Genomic DNA, 17,847 nt, shown 5'->3' with positions numbered 1-17,847 from the left:
AAAGGGGGTCATCCTAACAAAAGATAATCTTATCAAAAGAAATTAGAGAGGGTGTACTAAATTTTACTTTTGTAACTCTGTTGAGAAGATACAATATTTATTTCTTGACTATCATGTGGCAAGGTTCATTTGGAATATGGTCCATATTTCTTTCGGTATTCAACCCATAAGTATTTCCTCTATGTTGAGTTCTTGTCTTAGAAATTTTCAGGAAAACTTCGAAGTTAGATTCTTGTGGGGGTGTCGGCTCTTTGTTGGGCTGTTTGGTTGAGTAGAAATGATGTCATTTTCCAAAGAACTGTTCCTAATTCTTATTTGCAGGTAATTTTTAGGGGGGATATATAAAGCAAGGTGCTGGTCACAGTTATCTAAAAAGGAAGAGAAGGTGTCTCTGAAGAGGAGGAGCTGCATTTTGGAGAATACTATCATGGAGTTTTACATCAAGTGCGGTTGGAACTTCAGGAGCAGAATTGGTGCCTCGAGTGCTTCGGTTCCTTAGATCCTTTTTAGTTCCTTTTTGCTTGGGTTGAACTCGTGTTTGGTGTCATTGTTCAGCATGTGCTGGCAGCTTTAGTGCTGTGTTTGGTGTCGTTGTTTGTAAGACTTTGGCTGTAGACATTCGCTCGTGTATGTTCGAGATCGGAATAATTTCTTAATCTAAAAAAATCATCAGTCTATCCGCAGAGGAGCGTTGGAGATGCTACAAGAGTCTTAATTTTTTTCCACAAGAAGTTCTTAGCATTTTGTTTGAGTGGTATTATTTTTGTCTTTCCTAGCGATATTGACAATTTGTCAGTAACATCTATCCCAACAAATATATTACATCAATTAACACACAACTATAAATTGTTGGTATTTCAGAATAGAAAACTGTTAAATAAGATTATCACTCTTGCGCTGAGATGGGAATCTCAGCGCAAGAGGGTAGGGGAGGATCGTCATCCATGCCTTCGCTCCACTAGCTCCATGTCAAGCTAAGGAATGTGTTAGCGACCAAAATTGTTGCCAACTCCTTCGGATCTGACAGTGCTGCCACTGTTCAATAGGATTAAAGCACTAGAAGATAAAAAGAACAATTCAACCTTGAATTCATTGCAGTCAAGATGGTAACCGAGCAAGTTCACACCTTCTCCCGTGCAATTTCAAAAGGAACCTCTTTGCCGGTACAGTCTCTCTTGGAAGTACTCAATACAAATGGTTCGTGTGACAGTGTGAGTACGTTTATAGGGTATGCGAAGTGTTTGCCTCTGGACGGTTTATAAAGAAGAAACAAACAAACAACCCAATAGGCAACATGTTTCTTGTGATTGAGAGGATAGAAATGAGGCATGATATGATAAAGTACTTGGCTGCAGTGTGCCTCGTCCGGCCTAACCCACTGACTGCCCTCCCCAACTGAAATACTACACTTTCCCCTCCCACTCAAGTCACTCACAGTCGCAGCCTCCGGCGCCTCCACGTACGCGGCCCATCCATCGCTTTCCAGCATGGAGGGCGACTTGGTCCAGCTCCAGCGGCCGGCAGCAGAACGAGAGCATGGGCGAACAGCCGCCGCAAGGGATCCGATTGGCCCAAAATATCCAAGAGCCTTCGCATGCGTCGTCAGGGAAAAAAGCGCGCGAGACGCCGACGCCGGGTCGTGCCATTGCCACCACTACGGATGCCTGCGCTGAAGCTTGGATGAGGCAGCAGGCAGGCATGCATGGGATGGGAGCTTCGTCCCGCGGCGCGGCTGCCACGCTGGCCCAAGCCCATCCTCCGCTGAGCAATTGCGATCGTGGCGCGCCGCGAGCGAGAGGCGGCTGGCGCGCGCCACCTGCCCGTTTGCCGTCGGCTGGTGGCGTACGTGCCCCGCACGAGCTGTGACGCGGACGCGATCAAGATTGGCTGGCTCGCATGCACGGCCGCCGCGGCTGGCGCGGTGGTGGTCGCAGCGCCGCCTGTGGCGGAGTCAAAGCTAGCTAGCGTCGTCGTCGCTCGTCGGTGCCCCGCTGCTCGCTGTCGCCTCGCCGCCGCGAATGTTTCAGCAGAACACCTTCATGATTTGGCCGCACATAGACGTACGTAGTCGACAAACCAGCATAGCCTTCTCACGGACGGATTCACAGGTTCCTTAAACCGGGGATTTGGAGGCGGCCAATGGCCGTGCTCGCGAGTCCGTGATGAGCAACAACAGAACGGCAAAGCTTTGGCTTCGATAGCCGCAAAGGACAGCACTAGACCCACAGATGAAGCCGCTTTCTTGGACTTTTTGGCGATCGTGGCACTTTTGCCTGTTGGGACGAACCGCTAGCCTTTTTCATGCACAGCGACAAGCTTTAGGTTCGCAAACGTTTGGACTTTGGATGACTTGGAGAATCACGACCCTGGTCCTTGTGGCGCTTTCCGACGCACTCGCAACTTAAGCATGCATGTTTGTAGCGTGCTTGCTTGAGAAATGGAATGGGCGCATGGCTGCCTCTGTACTACTCCTTTTTCGCCTTTTGCTGTCACACGGTACGAGATCACCCACGAAAAAAGCATGCTGATTAATCGTTTTTCCTTTGAAAGAGAAAGTATGCTGATTATTGCTTGTTGTCAGATAATTTAGCACCTATTTTATGGCCTCGTCATACTCCTACCTACATAGTCGATGTTTTGCAAAAGAGATCGGGCTGCTAGAGCTAGGCTTGTCAACAACTACGAAACTATGTTGGTAGATGTGATGATGCTTTTGATCTACAAGAAAGTAACTTATCATACAGTGCTGATTGCTGAACAGTCCTGAACCGAACAAAAGAATGGCCAAACAGATCGATAAATCTCAAGGGCTCAACCCATTATTGTTTACACCTTCCAATCTATTAGTGCCTTCTTCTTTTTTTTTCCATCGAGCCCTCCACTTGAGCTAGCTAGCTTGCTCTCACCATGCCGACTCATCATCCCCTCCAACGACGACGCTCCAGCTTCCATCATCTTCTATAAACAGCTCCAAACCCCTAGCTCCTCCCAAGTCCAAACACACAGCAGACACGCAGGCACAAAAAAAATACAGCAGACCAGCAAAGACGTACAGGAGAGCAGAGGACACACCGCAAGCTCTGTCTCTCTAGCCGTTCGGGCTGATCTGTTACCGCCCTACCGGTGATGGTGGCCGGAGAGCGGCCTCGGTCGGGGGCGTCGGACGCGGCGTCGTGGTGCTGCGTGGTGGCGCTCGTGCTGGTGGTGGGGTCGCTCGCCGGCGGCGCGGGGGAGGCGGAGGAGCTGGAGGGGCGCGGGGGCGGCGGGCCGCCGGTGGTGGTGGTGCGCGGCGCGCGGCTGGCGGCGCGGCCGTGCGAGGAGCTGTACGTGGTGGCGGAGGGGGAGACGCTGCACGGCATCAGCGCCCGGTGCGGAGACCCCTACATCCTGGAGCGGAACCCGCACGTCCACGACCCCGACGACGTCTTCCCCGGCCTCGTCCTAAGGATCGCGCCGCGCGCCGGCGGCCGCAAGTGAAATAGAAAGGGATCACGTCGGACGAGTAACTGCAGAGGAAGGAACTCGAGCCACTGCCGTGTCTGGAACACGACGCGACGCCGGGCGGACAGGAACTCTCTTTCTCCTCTTGCTTTCAGGCGTGTCTTGTACGTACTGCATGTGAAACAGACTTTGGCTTGGCCTTCGACTGTGAACAGAAATAAGAAGCTGCTGGAGATCCCCAAACGTACATGCCCGGTAACCCTGCCGTTTCCTCTTGTTTTGAGGTGGTCGTTGTGCAACTTCCGGACCAGTTGTCCAATTGGTGGTAGCGTTGTGGTTTGTCGCTTTGTTGCAGAGCAGGAAACCAGGTTCAATTTTATGCTAAGCCAGGCATAAAGCCGGCCTGAGTGTCGATTTGCATTAAGCAAGAACAATAGTTTAGCCCGCTGCCGACTACAAGAGTTTGCTATGTCATTTAAAATTAATATTGTAGTCAACAAATATAATAGATTGGCTATTATGTTGGCTAAAAGAGTGTTGCGTAATTAATATTAGACCCACTTGCATACTCTCATTCTCTCACCTCAGTTTGGGAATTTGTGCTATAGCCAGTTATGAGCTAGCTACTATCCTACAGCCAGCTCCTTCTCTCTCTTCTCTCCTCCACCTCAGCATAAATATAATAAAATAAGGTTTATAGCCAGCTGATTAGATCTTATTGTACCTGCTCTTAGCATCGCGCCGGCTTGTGGGCCATTCTGAAGCTTGAGAGGGCTCCAATTTTTTAATTCGTTTCTTCCGCGCGCGTCGACATAATCAGAGACGTACCGAGCTCAGTTTATTAATAAGAAATGTAAAGACGACGAATGGCGATGGTTTTATGGAACAGTAGATGATACGAAGACATGTGTGTGCAAGCTTAGAAAGAAAATGCATATTTTGATTTGCACATAGCCAACAGAGGCATATCTAGATGGTGGGCCACCAGATCGATCTAAATGGACGTAGATGAGGATGGACTGATTAATCAAACCTATGCATATGCTGTGATGGAGGCTGTTTGGAAGGATTTTTTCCAAAACAGCTTCATTAGTGAAGGCAAAACTGGTGAAATAAAAAAAATTAGTTTCATCTAACTTTTAGTTTATTTTAGAATGGGTTTACAAAACAGCTTCACGCTACGTTACCTTAATTTGCACAAAACAGGTGAAGCCGAAATAAGCACTGCAAAACAGACCTTATTTTCAAAAGGAACGAGAGGGAGAAAGAAAGTAAGGACGACTTCCATCGTGCTGAGATTAGGATCAATTTTCCTTAGCCATATTTTTTTCATTAGATAAGTCCATCAGATGGGTCCACGAGTACCACCGTGGCGGTCTGGGACCCGCCGCACACCCCAGCGTGGTGGGTTCGAGCCCAGAAGAGTGCTCTCCTCACCTGAGCCGCACCAAGCAAGCTACGCTCGGCTTGCATTTTCCTTAGCCATCTGAGGTACGAGCTGTTTGTTTTTCTCCACACGGGTTTGAAATGGCTTCAAATGGAGTCAGCAGGTTGGCCATCTTAAATTGGAAAGCAGTCTCATGTGGGTGGTGACGGCCAAAATTGCTACATGAATCCTCTACTCCAGCTCCTGTCATGTTGGCACAAGTGAGTTTTGTCAACTAGATGTGCACATGAGACATGGTTTTTAGAGTTTACTTGAACAAAACAGCGATAAGCATACATACAACTAGGTAAGTAATGTGCAAACTCGGGCACGGAACCAAACTTAAGTCAGGTTGAGATGATGAGGGAAAAAAAATGAAAAGGGACGAAGACATAAGCTTTGCAAACGTATAATGTGTAAAAATTTAAACATTACATTATAGTATAGCGAGCTTGGCTGCGCTTTTAGCACGGCCCAATCGCTAGTTGATAAGAAGGGACTAGAGATTTTTCAAACGTAGTTTGTCCATTGTTATTTTCTTCTCGCTTTAGAGTACACCGAATTTCCAGTCAGGGCAGAAAATTCCATGCTATGCTCTACAGTAGGCTACTCACCTTGGCTTATTAAAAATAAACAAAACTGCCATTCAGTCTGTTTCATTTCTGTCGTCCTCATAACACTATAACCGGACACCAATCCGATGGAAGAGGTAAAGATCAGATCAAACACAGAATACAGGACTTGTTTATATGTATGAAAACCATGCACGTGCAAGTAAAACAGTCTCAAAGATGGGCAGGTAAATTCTCGTGCTTGCTGCTCACAACAAATTCGTCTCACTCATCATCCCTCCAGCATGCCAAGCTTACTTTGCAAAATCATCACATCCTCGATTCCTCGCAGCTCATCTTTAATTTACACCGCAGCACAACCGCGCAGTATATTTATTTAAACATCTACTCTCCATCTACCCATGAGCTAACTTCAAATATATAAACGGGCCGAACTTTTCTCCCATCTGATCTGACCACCAGGGCTGCTGAATTCGCCGGCGACAATGGCGCCGGGGCTTGCGAGCACGGCGGCGCTGCTTCTGGCCGCCATTCTTGGCTCCCTGTGCCTCGTCGCCCTCTCGGAGGATGGTTCGTGCCGTGTGTATAGGTTCACGTGCTCTTCGGATTTTGCAGCTCCCGTGACGCCTGAATTTCCATGCTCGCGCGTGCAGAGGAGCTCGAGAACCTGCGGTTCGTGCGGCGCGCGCAGGACGCGCCCCTGGTGTCGCGCTACAACTACATCGTCATCGGCGGCGGCACGTCGGGGTGCCCGCTGGCGGCGACGCTGTCGGAGCACTCCCGCGTGCTGCTCCTGGAGCGCGGCGGCCTCCCCTACCGCAACATGTCCAACCAGCAGCACTTCACGGACGCGCTGGCGGACACGTCCCCGGCCTCGCCGGCGCAGCGGTTCATCTCCGAGGACGGCGTGGTGAACGCGCGGGCGCGGGTGCTGGGCGGGGGCAGCTGCCTCAACGCCGGCTTCTACACGCGCGCCAGCAACGACTACGTGCGCGCCGCCGGGTGGGACGCGCGCCTCGTCAACTCGTCCTACCGCTGGGTGGAGCGCGCGCTGGTGTTCCGCCCCGACGTGCCGCCGTGGCAGGCCGCGCTCCGCGACGCGCTGCTGGAGGCCGGCGTCACGCCCGACAACGGCTTCACCTTCGACCACGTCACGGGCACCAAGATCGGGGGCACCATCTTCGACAGCAGCGGGCAGCGGCACACCGCCGCCGACTTCCTCCGCCACGCGCGCCCGGGGGGGCTCACCGTGCTCCTCTACGCCACCGTCTCCAGGATCCTCTTCAGGCAGCAGGGTACGTGCAGGTACAGTGCAGCTGACACGCACGATCGGTTCTGAACTGAAAGAAATTGCTCGCTCCTGTGACGACGACAGAGGGGGCGCCGTACCCGGTGGCGTACGGCGTGGTGTTCGCGGACCCGCTGGGCGTGCAGCACCGGGTGTACCTCAAGGACGGCGGCAAGAACGAGGTGATCCTGTCGGCGGGGACGCTGGGGAGCCCGCAGCTGCTGATGCTGAGCGGCGTGGGCCCGCAGGCGCACCTGGAGGCGCACGGCATCCAGGTGCTGGTGGACCAGCCCATGGTCGGGCAGGGCGTGGCGGACAACCCGATGAACTCGGTGTTCATCCCGTCGCCGGTGCCCGTCGCGCTATCGCTGGTGCAGGTCGTCGGGATCACCCGCTCCGGCAGCTTCATCGAGGGCGTCAGCGGCTCCGAGTTCGGCATCCCCGTCTCCGACGGCGCCCGCCGCCTGGCTCGCAGCTTCGGCCTCTTCTCTCCTCAGGTGCGAGCGCGACCTCCGGCTTCATCATCACCTCCTCCTCTGCCTTGGGGGTCGGTGCCTCCATACTGACAATGCAGAGGACGCCGCAGACCGGGCAGCTCGGCACGCTGCCGCCGAAGCAGAGGACGCCGGAGGCGCTGCAGCGCGCGGCGGAGGCGATGCGGCGGCTGGACAGGCGGGCGTTCCGGGGCGGCTTCATCCTGGAGAAGATCCTGGGGCCGGTGTCCTCGGGCCACATCGAGCTGCGCTCCACCGACCCGCGCGCCAACCCGGTGGTCACCTTCAACTACTTCCAGGAGAAGGAGGACCTGGACCGGTGCGTTCACGGCATCGAGACCATCGAGCGGGTGATCCAGTCCCAGGCCTTCTCCAACTTCACCTACGCCAACGCCTCCGTCGAGTCCATCTTCACCGACTCCGCCAACTTCCCCGTTAACCTGCTGCCGCGGCACGCCAACGACTCCCGGACGCCGGAGCAGTACTGCAAGGACACCGTCATGACCATCTGGCACTACCACGGCGGATGCCAGGTCGGCGCCGTCGTCGACGACGACTACCGGGTGTTCGGCGTGCAGCGGCTGAGGGTGATCGACAGCTCAACGTTCAAGTACTCCCCCGGCACCAACCCGCAGGCCACCGTCATGATGCTCGGGAGGTACATGGGTGTGAAAATCCAGGCAGAGAGATGGAGGAATTGATCAAGAAGAGCAGATGGTTTTAGCAGTGTCTACTAGGGCGGTGATAATGAATTTCGACTCATCTGTAACTGGGTTTACCTGACTACCAGCTTTAGGAGTAGATTTTTATTTTTCTCCAGCCATTTTACTCTTCTCTAGAGATAGTTCCAGTTTCCTCTTGTTCATTCCAAATCCTTCACATCCCTTGAGATGCATTGCCCAGCATTTCGCAGGAACAGTGAAAAATTATGCTGCAAAGGCATGATGGAAATAAAAGAATTTGCTATTTCATGGAATACTGAAAAGGGAAATGCGATTCAATGGCCACTACTTCAAAATACTCTGCAGGATCAATTTACATGAAGACAATTTTCAGGATTTACATGTAACATCTTGGCAGTTCTAAAATGTCATATCCATGAACCCCCATAATTTTTTCTATACAGGTACCAAACAAAGGTAACAAATTGATTGGCTGGGTATATGCACTAAAAGAATAAAGAAAAAGGGACAAAAACATGGAGGAGGAAAAGGCCCTGATACCATTTCCCCTACTTGCCTGCAACCTATACTATACCTCTTGCAAAATTTTCACCCTAAGTTAGTGCGCTATTTTGTTCTCCGGGGTACCTCAGAACTTCAGAAGCCATCAGCTATTATGTAATTGCACTACTAAAATTTATATTGTGAGGTTTTCCTGAATGGCCGTAAATGAGCCACAGATGTTTCCGCCCAAATCTGGGAATGTTGCGCATCCTGGTAGTGGTTTCACCTTGCCTTTACGGTCAACGCTTACTGGATACTTCATGAGGTGACCTCTCATCTCTGTCACCTCATCAGCAACGAACTGCTTCCAGTTCTCTTCCCCAAGATGTCGTACCCGCCTAGTGCATTCCAGGCTCTGTGGATGGTTGAAGTCTTCCTCAATGCCTCCAATATGCTCAGCCCACAAGGACATTCTGTAGCCATAAATCTACAGTAACATAAAAAATGATTTAGCGCATAACACCGCATGCCTCTGCAGCATCATGAAATCAATTGTGCCCCTGACCCAATAAGCCACTGAAACAAATATACTAACGAAAGAAGTAGCAGTGTAGACATGAAAGTATAAATAACTCCAAGTACAATTTCATAATAGGAGCTTAGGGGAGCAGCTCAGTTTTTGTATGTCTCGAGAAATTTGATACATCAGATATTTGTCAGCTTGAGATATGAGGCATCACCTGTCCACGCGGGGCAGAAACCTTGTTAGCCCATGTATACTGTGGCTGATACGCTCCCATTGCAATTTCAGTATCTCTTATTCCTTCCATGGACCTCTGGTTGATGTTAGCTGATCCAATGATCACATACTCATCATCCACAATCATGCCTTTTGAATGTACATAGACCATGAATCTCCTATTTTTCCTAGCTTGTTCCTGAACAGTAAGCGCAAAATAGATGACTAAAGCTTGCACACATGGCATATTCAGGAGAAGAAAAAAAGCATTTAGAAAGAAAAATCCATGTCAAATTCCGAAATCGATTACGTGAGGGCAAGAAACAGAATACCAAGTAAACATTTAGGTAAATATCACAAATTCAATATCCACAAGGAGCAACTTATTATAGAGATAATTCAGTATCCACAACAAGACTTTTTTGGTAGAGCATCCTCACATGAGGAAGTTCAAATACTTTGGTCATTGCCCAGAGGTTCGTTAGAAACAAAAATCTCAAGTACGCATCTTCATTGATGTCAAATAGGAGAACAAAGAATATAGGAAGAAAATTCATGTCAAATTCCAAAATTGATTACATGAGGGCAAGTAAACAGAATGCCAACTGGCCATTTAGGTAAAGATTACAAATCATGAGTAAGTCAAATCACTTCAGTCATTGAACCAGAGGTTCTTTTCAAACAAAAATCTCAATTAGGCATCTTAATTTTCCAGCCTATGAGAGACAAAGCCAAGTGTATGGACTAGCCATTTGGCCTACATGAATGGTCAAAACAAGATCTTATACTAGTATCCTGTAAGCATCATTATGATGTGAGATTGCCAGTAAAATTCAGCGGCAGCTATAGATAAAATCAGAATCTTAATGTTTTCACACTTCACTATACTGTCTAAAGGAATGATATCAGTACTTTGCCAAAGAGAGAATTGTAGAGCTGAGTCCATGAAAAGGTCATAACTCAATGCGTCGCTAAGTATTCTATTTAATACTATTACTGAAAAGTTTTTGCAGGAACAAACTAAAACAGCTCTAACTCCTCAGTGTAATTTGTTGAACAAAAACAAGAGAGTAGTCACCTGAGGATTATTTCCTGTATTTGATGCATCTGAAGTGCTGTCCTCAATTTCACGGTTGCCAAGACAGAAGAAGTTTAAATAATCCTGAGGCTCATACATATCATCCAGGCCTGCTTCTTTCAAGGCCCTATATATTGTCTCATACATCATTTGCATGGTTTTGTTCTGCAGCATAAATAAAACAAAGACGTGACTAAGCCATACGGGAACATATCATCTACAGGACACACAAGAAACAAGACACGACTAATGACAGAACTGTCAAATCTAACCTGCCAGTAAAGAATTCTTTGTGTAGCTGCACCAGTTGGATTACCCTCAGGCCACATAGGAACCACTATATATGCAGAAAACCTTTCATTTGCCTTGATCTTGTTTGCAATTTTGAGAGCAATTTCAATTGGTATTAAATTGTTAGCCCCTGTAATATAGAAAAAGTTTGCAAATAAGATGTGTAGTTAAAAGAGGAAAGGGGAAAAACAAGGACTGTAGAATTTTTTTGTTGACGTCACTGTGCATCATACTATAGAGAAGAACACAAAACAAAACTTTATACTGCATTCTTACCTAGATCCTTGTTTGAATCCCAATTAAAAGAGGAACCAATGAAGTACTGATTCTCAATATATATATAGTGTTGGGCTGCCCGGATAGCATGCACATAAGCAGTATGTATGCTCATGTCAATAAGTACATTCTTTCCACAAACAAGATTCTGTTAGCCAAAGCAGAAAGTGTTAGTCAACAGCAAAATGGCCAAACATACAGAATATAGCATTGCTAGATGGTAACTAGCAGTTACCTTCATGGTTGCTGCTCGTGGATCCTTCGGAAATCCCTTGGCGGAATTTGAATCAATAGATCGGAACACCTGAATTTAAAGTAAATGGATGTTCAGTGCATGAAAGGTGAAATAACACAAGGGATAAAAAGCTTCCACTATCGGAATGCTATAAATACCTGAACATGCCATGTCTCTGGATCATTGTCGCTAAAATATGTTGCATCATTTATGTTTATAATCTCCGGTATTCTTTCAATACTGAGAAGAGCATCGTCATAGGATTTCGCCAACTTTTTAATCCCATGGCGTTTAGCTGCCTTTAACCAACGTTCCTGGAAGTTCTGTAGAACATCATAAGCAGCTGGACCGTCAAGCTTAGAGTGCAAATCATGCCACGGTTCCCTTGGGCCACGAGCATCAACTGTCTGCAAAATAATGGCAAACAGACCTAGTTTCAGAATAGCCCCAGAATAAAGATAGAGAATAGGGCAATTATTTTTTTTCTATGCTAATATTTCCAATGCCAAAATATTTTCCTTTTAAACTAAGAACCAAATATCATAAAAGCTTGCTGACTTTTCAGTATTAAGAAAATTCTAGATATCAGTACATAAGAAACTGCACTTAAACAAGACTTACAGCAAAGTTGGGATTGTAATAATCCTCCTTGTGCACAGTCTGAAGAGTCCGAAACAGAGGATGCCAAGGTGTATCATATCGCCCACCACATAAATCAAGGCCTCCGACAAAGGCAGTTATCTTTCTTCTATAGTTGCCAGCATCAGCATCCACAATAACTGTTTTCTGATGATGAGTAAATATGGTTCCCGTTTCCTGGTCCACACAAACTTCGTACATAAATAGATGGTAACTAACGAAACAGTACAATGCAGATCACTTGACAAAAAAATGGTGAGGGTGGAAAGACTTTGATAAATGGTAAAGATATAAAACTTTTAGTGACAAAAAACAAATGATTCACATAAAGAGTAAATTTGTGCGACATTGTCTTCACAACTGAGAATAAGAGATAACCTGCTGTTTCACCCAGCTGTGTCGTTTTCCAGCAGATCGTGGGCAAAGCAACACTTGCACTGAAGAATGCTTGAAAAATCTGCGTGTCTCTTCATCTCGTGTGCCCATGAAACCATCCTATTAGTAAACCTTTATAAGCATGGTGCAATTTGATTCTTAAACGTCATGAAATATGTGAGCATGTTTCCAAATGTCTAGCGAACAAGCTACCGAACTGTATGATACAGAAACTGGACACTGCATTCAGGACTATCCACTTAATACTCAATACAGATGACAGCTAGTATGTCTGGAAATCCTTTAATTGAACACCACAGAAATACATATAATTACATCATAGTTTGCTTGCGATAAAAAAGGTGCAGCAGTTTAATCAAGAAATTTGTGTACTGATTTCAATAACGGAGAAACATTATTAGTGCTACCTTGCGTCTGCTTGGCAAATTGTATAAATTTGAAAAGGCATCCAAGTATTAGAATGTTAATGTCAATAAAAATTTGGAGGCAAAATTATGTTACTTCTGTAGCGTAAAGACCTAAAAGCAGCATATTTTCAACTTGATATATTAGTACATACCATCTTAAATCCAAGAATGCTCCTTGATGTTGGATCATCCCAAACAAGAAGAAGCACACGCACCCCTTCCTGTGACTTCATCTTCAACAGGTCCCCAAGTGACGGAGCCTGAGTCCCGTCTCTCACAAGGTGGATCGTGTGGAAAACTGACCACCCCACAATGTAAATCAACTTCCTCGCCTGGCATATGGCCTCATAGATGTCGCGCCAGCATTGCCCGTGCTCATAGCGCAGCCCATTGCCAAGCCATATATCTGGGAGACAACCATCAGGCACATGTGCATCTTGATACAGTGTCACCCTCATGCCACGCCTAAGAGGGAAGTAAGTATGGGGTACGCCATGACTGTTCGGGCCAGCAATGACCCCATGGTGGTACATTGTGAGGCGAGCGACAGGGATGAACTGTATGGACAGATGCAGTACAGCTCCCGGAGCGCACGGCTTGCCATTGGGCTCAAGCACGGGGTAGACACCCTGAATCCTCTCCCCTGTCAAAAGCTTCTCAGCGGGGATGGCCACCGCACCAATGATCTGAGCACCGAAGACATCGCTGTCCTTGACAACAAACTGGACTTCGGCGGCCTCATGCCCGACGGGCACGACGAAGTTCTGCGACCAGACGGGGTTCTCGCAGTTGGGGATGACGTAGGTCCGCGCGACAGTAGCATAGGAGACCTGTACGGTGACGTAGGGGTCGCTGGTCATGGACGCGCTGGACATCTTGCTGCCGACGGCGCTGGTGATGCGCGGGCCGAGGAGTTCGCCGACCCTCTTGGAGAACATGTCCTTGTTGGGCAAGTGGCGGGCGTCGTGCACCCAGATGTCGAGGGTGCCGTGGAGCAGCACCACCTTGAGCGACGCCCTGAAGCTCCCGCCGTGCTGCGACCCTCCCGCGGCCGCGCCGTAGGGCACCACCTGCATCCCGCCGCCCGAGAAAGGGGTCGAGGGCGGGGGCACGGAGGGCGACGGCGCGTAGTCGTAACGGTCGGAGAGGCGCATGGTGGAGAGGACATCCTCGATGGGGTAGGACGGCGCGGAGGGCGCGGGCGAGGGGGGTTCAGGCGCGGTGGAGGCGGGTTCAGGCGCGGGGGCGTGCTGGTGGTGGAAGCTGGAGCTGGGTGAGAGCGCGGGGCTGTGGTTGGGGCTCGGGTAGGAGGAGGGGTAGGGGGCGTACCCGTGGCCGTAAGGCGAGGGATGCGCCGGCGGCGGGTAGGCGTGGTGCTGCGGCGGCGGCGGGTAGGCCTGTTGCGGGCCGGAGTGGTACTGCTGCGGCGGCGCGGGGGTGTAGCCCGGGAAGGTGGGCGACGGAGCGAGGTACGGCGCTCCCGGATCGGCGGTCGGCGGCGGCGGGTACAGGTACCCGTAAGGATACGGTTGCGGCTGCGGCTGCGGGTACGGGTGGTGGTACGGCGGGTAGTGCGGCGGGTGGCCGCCGTGATCGCCGTGCTCCATCGCCGCCGGGGCGCCTGGCTCCTTGGTCGCGCCAAACACGGCTCCCGCTTTTCAATCGATCTCTCGCCGTGCCGCCGTGTGGCCCGAAATCGAAATGGGCGGAGGGGTCTCGGGGGGTGGAAGAGTCGTGGTGGGTGGCGACCACGACCACGGCGGCGGCGGGGGGTTGGATTTTGGAAAACCGGAAGTTGAACTTGGAATCGGGACGGGATCGGAAGCGGCAGCCAGGACGGTGTGGGGTTGGCCGGGTCCGGCCAGCCGCTTGGATCCGCCCACCCCCGCGGCCGCCGTGCGTGTTTGGACGTTGACCACTTCGCCGGGACGCAGGCCGCCTCGATCCCATCGTTGAAGGCAGGCCCTGCACGTCACGGCCTCACGGGGCCCGCGCGTCGGTTTCATCCGCCAGGTGGACGGCCGCGTGGTGTCGCCCCGTTCCGTCGGGCTGCTGGCCATCCGCCATGTATGCCATTTGGTGGAGAAGATGCTTGTGAAAAGGCAGAATCAGTTATCCATACGGCAACGCCAACCAAAGGCGCTGCCGGATTTACCAGTAATATTCCTCTGAACCGAGCACGACGCGCTCTGCTCCTGCAGGAACCTGAACAACGATTCCGGCGAGGTGGAGAACCACACGGCACGAGTGGGTCGATCCATTCGCCGCGTAGATTGCTGCGTACGCTCTTGGCACGCACGCATTCACGCCAGGTATGGGATAGAAGCGGTTTCACTTTCCTGTACTAGGGTCTCTCTAGGTCTAGGTGAATAGCACAGCCGTGTAGTTGGCCTCGCATTGCTTCTAGGCTAAGCATCACCGACTACAATGCTACATCGTCAAGAATTTCTAAGAATGGCGAGAGTATTAATCCACCATGGGCAGAACGGAATCTACAAAATGGAATCCGTTCCTCTGCAGTGCTGCACTGAAGAGAAGACTCGCCCTGCAAAACAGGGCTAGAGGTATCCTGAAGCAATGGCATAGTAGTGGGCGATGACCACTTCGCCGGGACGCAGGGCCGTGCGTGGGGGCCAGACCGGAGCTTGGAGTTTCAGGCTTGCTGCCATGTTCTTTTCCTCTTCAGTTCTCGAGCTGCCATTCTGAAGCCCCGCGACACGACACCTGCAGGGCGCGGAGCCATTTGACTTAACAATCAGATGATAGTACGGCGGCCGAAACCAGCGGTGCTACAAACAAACGGGCCGCCTTGGCGAAAGGAGGGCGGCCTTTCCCGTTCTGTGAAACGCCTGGAAGTTTTCCTTTGTGCTGTGCTCCGATCCGTGTCCGTGCTTGCGGAAGATAGCAAGTCCAGGTGCGCTGCTTTCTATCGACGCAGCGCAGAGCCGCGACACCCAGAGACAGTCAGATCCGAATGGAATCGGAGTAACCTAACCGTAACCGCGTATCGGAGCGGTCACTCACTGTCCGGTGACCCTGCTCGGCGTCCTGTTCTCGCTCTCCTTAGCCTTTAACCAATTCTGTCGCTGATTTTCTGCGCGTTTGCCTGCATTATTCAGGAAACGTTTCGTCAATCTTTTGGTCTTGTAACTATGCGTACCGATCGGCTTGTGGGCTCAAGCACAAGGTCATGTCGCGCTGATGGAGTGATGGTAGCATTGCCTTCAACAGTTGAACAGCTTCATCTTTGGACGGGCCCTGGATATTTTGTGCGTCCTCGGGGAGCCCCGGGGTCCCATTGAAGGAGAAGGTGCTCTGAAATAGTAATCTGATTGTCTGAGGTGTTGTTTAGATGCTTCCAAATTCTAAATTTTTACACTCTCTCCATCACATCAATTTTGGGACACATGCATGGAGCAGTAAATATATATAAAAAAAATAACTAATTGCACAGTTTAATTGTACATCACGAGACGAATCTTTTAAGCCTAGTTAGTCCATAATTAGATAAAATTTGTCAAATACAAACGAAAGCGCTACAGTATCAAAAAGTTCTAAAAGTTATAAAAACTTGCAATCTAAACGGGGCCTGAGTGCCCTCACTCGTCACTGTGCTCACGCATGCTGAAGACGCTGCGTTATGTTCATGAGAGATGGCCAGACTCTGGTACATACGGGCTACATCATTCTCCAGAAACATACGGGCTACATGAAGAGCATCGCTGTTTCGCTGCATCATTCAGGAACCTGCTCCATTCTGTACCGACGAGTGTGTGGCCATAAATTCAGATCAAGCTGATGCTGATATCTTCAATGCAGTGGTTCGGTTTCTTGACAGCCCGCTGAATGTTTTGTGTCCTTTTGGGGACAGCGAGTTAAAAGTCCCAATGAAGTTGCTGTCGAGGCGGTACCTTCAGTAATACAGTAGTTTGCTTGTCTGGGCTCCCACAAACTTTCTCATTGTCGCGGTAATTCCTGCTGCTGAACTGAACATGCTGCACTGTACTGTTGCGCTTCCGAATATACAGACAACACATACAGTACAGTGATTGGTAACACTCCAGAATAGCAATTGCTCGCACAGGAGCTCTAGATCTAACTGTTGTCCGGGGTATTCCGGGACAAGTCGCACAAGGCATGTCATGTGCCAGACAGCCAAAAAGGCTCATGTGCATTTGTACTATATATCTACGTGCCTTGTTGATTACTGTTCGGCCAACATTTACACGAGCCAAGGCACCTATTAAAAAAATCACAGGCTGGAATCGGTGCCTAAGGGTTGTATGGTTTGCATGGGTTTATTTTAAGTCCAGTCACATCCGATGTTTGAATGCTAATTAGGAGTATTAAAGGTAGACTAATGATAAAATAAATTCTATAACCCCTAGATTTATTCTCGAGATAAATCTAGTACGTGATTAGCCTATGTGATGTTACAGTAAACATATGCTAATTATAAATTAATTAGGTTTAATAGATTCATCTCGTGAATAAATTCTAGCTTTATACAGTTAGTTTTATAATTAGTTTATATTTAATTTTTTAATTAGTATTGAAACATTCGATGCTACGGGGTTTAAAATAAATACGGAACCAAATATCCCTAAGGGCCTGTTTAGATCAGTTTGCGTTTTTGCAAAATTTTACTGTTGCAAAGGAATCTTACCAATTTGAAGTACTAAATGAAGTCTATTTGCAAAACTTTTTGCATGGATGGGTTCTAAATCACGAGATGAATCTAATGATGCTAATTAATCCATGATTAAGAAATAATTAGCGGATGGTTACTGTAGCATCACTGTTGCAAAACATGGATTAAGTAGGCTCATTAGATTCGTCTCACGATTTACAACCCATCCATGCAAAAAGTTTTATAAATAGACTTCATTTAGTACTTCAAATTAGCAAGATTCCTTTGATATCTTTGCGTTTACAGTTTTTTTTGCGTTTTTGCAAACTGAACTAAACAGTCCCTAAGAAATCTAGTCACATCTCGGAGAAAGTGGCAATAGGTAGTGGTGGCATGATCCTTTGTACTGTGCTTGTCAAACAGAGCAGGCTTCTTCGGTAGCGATCTTTGGAAAAAGGCAATCAGAAGCTTTGCCTGTTGGCGCCGACCGCGTCGTGGATCGCCTCTGATTTTTGACATGACCGGTTCTTCATGTGGTCGTATGTTGTTGAGAAATCTTGACCGCTTTTTTCTCTGAATTCAGAAACAGAATGGCAGCATTCTACTGAGTTGAGTATCGAACTGGAGTAGAAAATTGCAGGATGATGTTCCGAGCCCATAGCTTCGTTGCGTACTGTGTGGCTAACATTTACACGAGGCGGCCGAATCAGCAAAGCCCAATGACTCACAGGCTGGAAATCGGTGCGCAAGAGATCCAATCAGATCTCGA

At 49.0% G+C, this 17,847-nt stretch overlaps 3 protein-coding genes across 4 annotated transcripts; 2 read left to right on the top strand and 1 right to left on the bottom strand.

Moving 5' to 3' along the window:
* Positions 1-2,976: 2,976 nt before the first annotated feature.
* LOC112878151 lies at positions 2,977-3,669 on the top strand. Its single transcript, XM_025942570.1, has one exon. The coding sequence runs from the start codon at positions 3,127-3,129 to the stop codon at positions 3,475-3,477; it is 351 nt and encodes a 116-aa protein (XP_025798355.1). The 5' UTR covers positions 2,977-3,126; the 3' UTR covers positions 3,478-3,669.
* A 2,240-nt stretch (positions 3,670-5,909) lies between these two features.
* Positions 5,910-8,083, top strand: LOC112874882 (protein HOTHEAD-like). Of its 2 annotated transcripts, none has more exons than XM_025938444.1 (4): positions 5,910-6,009; positions 6,093-6,734; positions 6,815-7,224; positions 7,314-8,083. In XM_025938444.1, the coding sequence occupies exons 1-4, from the start codon at positions 5,925-5,927 to the stop codon at positions 7,920-7,922; spliced, it is 1,746 nt and encodes a 581-aa protein (XP_025794229.1). In that variant the 5' UTR covers positions 5,910-5,924; the 3' UTR covers positions 7,923-8,083. The 2 variants fall into 2 exon arrangements, with proteins under 2 accessions (XP_025794229.1, XP_025794228.1); XM_025938443.1 differs by having other exon boundaries at positions 5,925-6,009; positions 6,815-7,194; positions 7,344-8,083.
* Positions 8,084-8,229: 146 nt separating this feature from the next.
* Positions 8,230-14,494, bottom strand: LOC112874880 (phospholipase D gamma 1-like). Its single transcript, XM_025938442.1, has 10 exons — positions 12,601-14,494; positions 12,024-12,140; positions 11,628-11,822; positions 11,165-11,413; positions 11,007-11,075; positions 10,772-10,919; positions 10,477-10,625; positions 10,205-10,369; positions 9,128-9,325; positions 8,230-8,874 (listed from the first exon to the last, which is right to left on the bottom strand). Exons 1-10 carry the CDS (start codon positions 14,053-14,055, stop codon positions 8,581-8,583), a joined length of 3,039 nt encoding a protein of 1,012 aa, XP_025794227.1. The 5' UTR covers positions 14,056-14,494; the 3' UTR covers positions 8,230-8,580.
* Between the last annotated feature and the right edge of the window lie 3,353 nt (positions 14,495-17,847).

This window comes from Panicum hallii, chromosome 9, assembly GCF_002211085.1.
Source record: "Panicum hallii strain FIL2 chromosome 9, PHallii_v3.1, whole genome shotgun sequence".
NCBI classification, from domain to species: Eukaryota; Viridiplantae; Streptophyta; class Magnoliopsida; order Poales; family Poaceae; genus Panicum; species Panicum hallii.
The sequence above is the reverse complement of the archived record's forward strand: the minus strand, read 5'-3'. Positions and strand labels throughout refer to the sequence as shown.